The 6,153-nt window shown below is 36.5% G+C and overlaps 1 protein-coding gene across 1 annotated transcript; it reads left to right on the top strand.

Moving 5' to 3' along the window:
- Positions 1-4,726: 4,726 nt before the first annotated feature.
- Positions 4,727-5,710, top strand: LOC127102845 (uncharacterized mitochondrial protein AtMg00810-like). The gene is made up of 2 exons (XM_051040172.1): positions 4,727-5,045; positions 5,175-5,710. Exons 1-2 carry the CDS (start codon positions 4,727-4,729, stop codon positions 5,708-5,710), a joined length of 855 nt encoding a protein of 284 aa, XP_050896129.1.
- Positions 5,711-6,153: the final 443 nt, after the last annotated feature.

Below are 6,153 nucleotides of genomic sequence, written 5' to 3'. Positions count from 1 at the left end.
GCATCAAACATTTAATATAAAATATCGTGGAACTCTTAAATACATATTGGTTTGGAGGTAAGACACTTTAACCCATAAATATCTTTATGCCCAAAAAAGTACCGCATTGATCTATTATCGGACACACGTTTACTTGGCTTAAAACCTTTTTCTACTCCATCTAACATATCAATCAAACTTTGTATGACAATAATGCTTCCTTTTAAGACATGCCATCATATAGAAGACTTATTGGCATACTCATATACCTTAACACTACTAGATCAAATATCACATTTATCACTCAACAGCTAGGCCAATTTGTATCTAATCCATTTATTGGGCATCACAATGCTGGTTGCAAAGTTTTGGGGTACTTAGAGCATTGTCCTGGTCGAGGGCTATTCTTCCCTAAAAGCTAAACTATACATTTGCAAGGCTTTTCATATTTTGATTAGGTAGGATGTATTGACACTAGAAGATATATGTTAGGTTCTTAATTTTTTATTGGTTTTCTCTCTCATCCATAAAGGAATAAAAAGTAAAGTACTTTATCAAGATCAGTCTCTGAATTTGACTATAGTTTTGGCTATTATAACTTATGAGCTTTAATGGAACCTATACTTGTTCCTTGGTTTACGTGTCAATTGTTCCAAACCACCAATATTGTATTGTGATTGACAATCAAAGTGCATTATACATAGCTCTTAAAGTTGATCTTTGTTTCTTCTCATAGCCAAATCTCATACTTTTTCACCAAGTCATTGTTGCTTAAGTCTTTCAATTTTCTTATGTCCAAGTTGAATTTAATCAACATCTATCAAAGTTCAATTTGTGGGAGATTATTGCCAATTGAAGGAGAAGTTAATTGCATAATTATAGTTAATTTTATGTTTTGAGTTTATTAGAGATTTGGTTGCATGTCACGTAAGCAATTAATGTAGTATGCTGGTTATGATGAACAACCACTCTTTTATATATAGTCTTTGGTTAATTGATCAATATAATAAAGAATCATTTGATTTGACTCATTTTCTTTAAGCTCAAGTTTGTTACAAGTTTCTTAAGTTTGTTATCTCCAAATAATTTCCTTCTTAGGATTAGGTGGGAGAAACTCATTCTTATTTCCGCAATGCTAAGATGTTAAAAAATGTGTGTTCTTGTTCTTTTGTTGGACTCACAATTTCCCTCCCTTATTTTAACTTACCAAGGACAATTTTGATTAAGAGACTTTGGTTAAATTTATTAGAGATTTTGATGGTAAGAAACTTTGTTTAAATTTATTAATAAATAATAGTTGTATTTTAATGTAAAAAAAGAGATTGATTATATGAGGAAAGATGAATGATATTGGACGAGGAGAAAAGATTGGTAGTTTCAAAAATATAATAATATTTTAATTTTTTTGCTAATTTGTGCTACGAGGACAGAAGTTAAAGATACTATAATTAAATAATTTAAGTTGAATAATATAATATTTTAAAATTTAAAAAATTAAATACACGTATTTTAAAAGAATATTTTTATAAATATTTTAAAAGAATATTTCTACAAATAATTTATTAACTTGTCATCTTGGACATATGTTATCATTATCCATATTTTAGTTAATAGATAGGTCATTAACAAGTGTAAATTTTCTAAGCAAATGAGTCATTTTAGACAACATGGTAGCATAAAATGTTTTCTGATAATTAGTCGAGATAAAACAATGATTTTTTCTACAGTATAGGAATGACAATGGGGCAGGTCGAAGACGGTTTTTACCTCCTCAAACTTAAATTTGAATTCTTAAACAATCACCGTTTTCCGTCCCGAATTCTAATGGAGATGAAGAATTAAAACTCAAACTCGTCTCAAATGGGTTTGGATATCTCTACCGTGCCACCATCCATTTAATTAAATCAATTTTTTTTAATAACAATATTTATTTATTCCAAAGTCAAATTATATTACAAATAATAAAATAAAACAATCTCAAAAAATTTGATACATATATTTTAAATATTTTAAATAACAAATACAAATTAACATATCATATCAACCACATATTTAATATTTTAAATTATCTAAACTAAATAATAAAATACATAATAAAACAAATATGACATTATCCTCGTTACCTGACTCATCTTCATATTTTATAATCGATAGAGGTGTTTGCAAATCGATTTGGTTCGGTTTTAGGAGAATCTGATGTCCAAATCGATTAAAAATATATTGATTAGTTTGAATTGAATTTTCATATTTTTATTATAAAACTCAAACCGAATAAACCTGTTAAGAATGTGTGGTTTGGCCTAACTCAACTCTACAAAATCGGTTGGTAGAGTGGGGATTTCCCCCACTTATAAACACATGTTCAGGCCATATATTGTCCAACGTGGGACTCTTAAACACACCCTTCACGCCCAGGACTGGACATCTGGAGCGTGGAGATAAATGGTGGGTGGCCCGATAGCGGAAACCATAGTAGGTGGCCCACCGGATCTTAAACGGGACTCTGATACCATGTTAAGAAGTGTGGTTAGGCCTAACTCAACCCTACAAAACCGGTTGGTAGAGTGAGGACTGTCCCCACTTATAAACTCATATTCAGACCATATATTATCCGATGTGGGACTCTTAACACCCTGATAGACCAGAATATTTGTTAGAATATTCTTGTATAACATTTGTATCTTTTCCATTCATAGAATAGGCAGTACCTTCCTAATCTATTTTAAGCAAATAATTGATGTATAGTTAAGAGGCTTCTATATTGGTCACACATGATCATTGTACATATATGGATACAAATTAATGAAAACGACAGGAAAACAATTCCTTTCATGGTATCAGAGCCTCGTTTAAGATCCGGTGGGTCACCTATTATGGTTTCCGCTATCGGGTCACCCACCATCTATTTCCACGCTACAGTTTGTCTAGTCCTGAGCGTGAGGGGGGGTGTTAAGAGTCTCACATCGGATAATATATGGTCTGAACTTGAGTTTATAAGTGGGGACAGCCCTCACTCTACCAACCGGTTTTGTAGATTGTGATGAAACATTCAGCCCTGTGGTTAAACCAACAACTATCCGGATGGTTCTCAGCATTGCCTTATCAAACTCGTGGCTCATTCATCAGTTAGATGTCTAGAACGCCTTTTTACACGGCAATCTTCATGAGACAGTCTATATGCATCAGCCTATGGGTTTCTGTGATCATGTTCACCCGGACTACGTCTGCCTTCTAAAAAATTCATTATACGGCCTCAAACAGGCTCCTCGAGCATGGTACCAACGATTTGTTGACTATGTCTCTGTTGGAGAATAGCCATCCATGGCGCAGCGGAATTTAAAAATTTCTCCATTTAGTGATCCTTACGAATGGGCATGATCAGTGATAGAATCGTTATCTCTTGTGGCGATTCAAACCTTTGGTGCAGATCTCTGATAATGATCAAAACCTTTGATACAGATCCACGGGGCGATCACGAACGTTGAATGATGACAACGTCTCTACTCAGTCTACACGAACGGATTCCTTCAATCGCAGTGCTAGCTGTTATGAATGAAGGCTTTGAGTGAGAGAAAGAGGGAAACAAAATTCCAAGTCTCTACTTGAATTTCTGTCTGAGTGGATTGGAGTGACAATGCTTCTACCCAAGGGGTTCTATTTATAGAACCACTTGTGTGGGCTTCAAGCTAAAAAGCCCATTTAAGTGTATTTTGGCCCATATCTTATAATATGCCCAAAATCACTTAAGTATTTGGTACCTTACCATATTTCGTCTCCCACTTAAGTGCACCATACCTTACGGTGTTCCTTAGTTACTCTATCTCTAATCAATCCGTCCTTTATGTGTGACCCTATAGGTTTTCGCGGCGTTGGCAATTATATTAAATCATGCATTTAACATAATAAACAGTGAGCGGTATCTAGCAACACATCACTGCTACCCAAGTCACGAAAATGTCATGTGATCTGACAAAACCTCCTGTGATAATAATTATGTGTATAATTACCCCTTTGCCCTTATGTCTATATTGAACACAAGGTATAGACCGTGTCACCCTTGTCCAGTTCAATATTGGGCCCATAGACATTTATCCTGTTACGCAGGATTGACAAATTCCATCTAGGACACTCATGTCCCTCAGCATGCTTCGTGGAGTACCCATCAACTGCCTTTATGGTTATCCAGTTACGGACAACGTTGGATCATCAATAAAGCACTCGACTCTACATCTAGGATCCATAGTGGTTTCAGGTCGAAGAGTGGTATACACTATTATCACCATGAGAATAACTTATGACACTTTGCATAACTTTCTATATAGTATTCTCATAGCGGGTCAATCCGGTATAAATATTACTCATAATATTCATACCTATGTTTAAGACTTGAAAACTCTTTATCCATGATCCATGAGATGTGATCATCAGTCTACAAACATAATAGTCTTAATGCTTTAATGTTATCCCACTTCACACTAAAACTCAACTACGGATACTTTAAGAATAATGTCCTTATGTTTAATGTGTTCTCATGATTAAGTCACACTTAATACATTAAACGGACTATCTATTCCAGGGACTTTATTAATCAACCATAATAAAGAAAATGCCTTTTTATTATTAATAAATAATTCGATACAAGTACCAAAAGTATTGGCCTCTAGGGCTTACACCAACAGTCTCCACCATAGGCTTTCATCACAACAAAATCGACCATTCCTTATTCATCTATCGCAAAGGCACGGACATGGCATACATTCTTCTATATGTTGATGACATCATTCTCACCACATCCACTGATGATCTTCGGAAATCCATCATGATGCTCCTTGCTTCAGAATTTGCCATGAAGGATTTGGGCCCTCTTAGCTATTTTCTAGGCATTGCAGTAACCAGACATACAAGTGGTATCTTTCTTTGTCAAAAAAATTATGTAGCAGAGATCTTTGATCGGGCCGGCATGTCATCTTGCAAATCGTCTGCCACACCTGTTGACACCAAACAAAAACTCAGTGTCTCATCAGGTGTTCCGCTTGAGGACCCCACTCATTATCGGAGCCTTGCAGGTGCTTTGCAGTATCTCACATTCACTCGACCAGATATTTCATATGCTGTCCAGCAGATATGCCTCCACATGCATGCTCCGAAAATAGAACATATGAATGCTCTAAAACGCATTCTGCGTTACCTATAAGGCACTCTGCATTTCGGCTTACATCTGTACCCTTCATCCATCTTTAGTCTTACTTCCTACACTGATGCGGATTGGGGTGGTTGTCCTGACACAAGGCGCTCAACATCTGGTTACTGTGTCTTTCTTGGTGATAATCTTATCTCGTGGTCATCTAAACGACAACCTACTCTCTCCCGTTCTAGTGCTGAAGCTGAATATAGAGGGGTAGCCAACGTCGTGTCCGAGTCATGCTGGATTCGAAATCTTCTCCTAGAACTACATTTTCCGATCCCAAAAGCCACGTTGGTGTATTGTGACAATGTCAGTGCCATATACCTCTCCGGCAACCCCGTTCAACACCAACGGACGAAGCACATCGAGATGGATATTCACTTTGTTCGCGAGAAGGTGGCTCGCGGTCAAGCTCGTGTTCTTCATATCCCATCACGTCATCAGATTGCTGACATATTTACTAAAGGGCTCCCGCGCATACTTTTTGATGATTTTCAGACCAGTCTCAGCGTACGGGAACCTCCCGCTTCCACTGCGGGGGTGTGATAGACCAGAATATTTGTTAGAATATTCTTGTAATAACATCTATATCTTTTCCATTCATAGAATAGGCAATACCTTCCTAATCTATTTTAAGCAAATAATTGATGTATAGTTAAGAGGCTTCTATATTGGTCACACATGATCATTGTACATATATGGATACAGATTAATGAAAACGGCAGGGAAACAATTCCTTTCATGGTATCAGAGCCTCGTTTAAGATCCGGTGGGTCACCTATTATGATTTCCGCTATCGGGTCACCCACCATCTATTTCCACGCTAAAGTTTGTCTAGTCCTGAGCGTGGGGTGGGGGGGTGTTAAGAGTCCCACATCGGATAATATATGGTCTGAACATGAGTTTATAAGTGGGGACAACCCTCACTCTACCAACCGGTTTTGTAGGGTTGAGTTAGGCTCAACCACACTTCTTTACAAAACCATTAT

This window comes from Lathyrus oleraceus, chromosome 7 (genome assembly GCF_024323335.1).
Source record: "Lathyrus oleraceus cultivar Zhongwan6 chromosome 7, CAAS_Psat_ZW6_1.0, whole genome shotgun sequence".
In the NCBI taxonomy this organism is placed as follows: domain Eukaryota; kingdom Viridiplantae; phylum Streptophyta; class Magnoliopsida; order Fabales; family Fabaceae; genus Lathyrus; species Lathyrus oleraceus.
The sequence above is the reverse complement of the archived record's forward strand: the minus strand, read 5'-3'. Positions and strand labels throughout refer to the sequence as shown.

What these genes read in the sequence shown, in the direction of transcription:
- LOC127102845 (XM_051040172.1), top strand. Translation starts at nt 4,727, where the DNA reads ATGGCATACATTCTTCTATATGTTGATGACATCATTCTCACCACATCC. An exon ending in TCATTATCGGAGCCTTGCAG is followed by an intron (nt 5,046 to 5,174) that starts GTGCTTTGCAGT and finishes GTTACCTATAAG; the next exon opens with GCACTCTGCATTTCGGCTTA.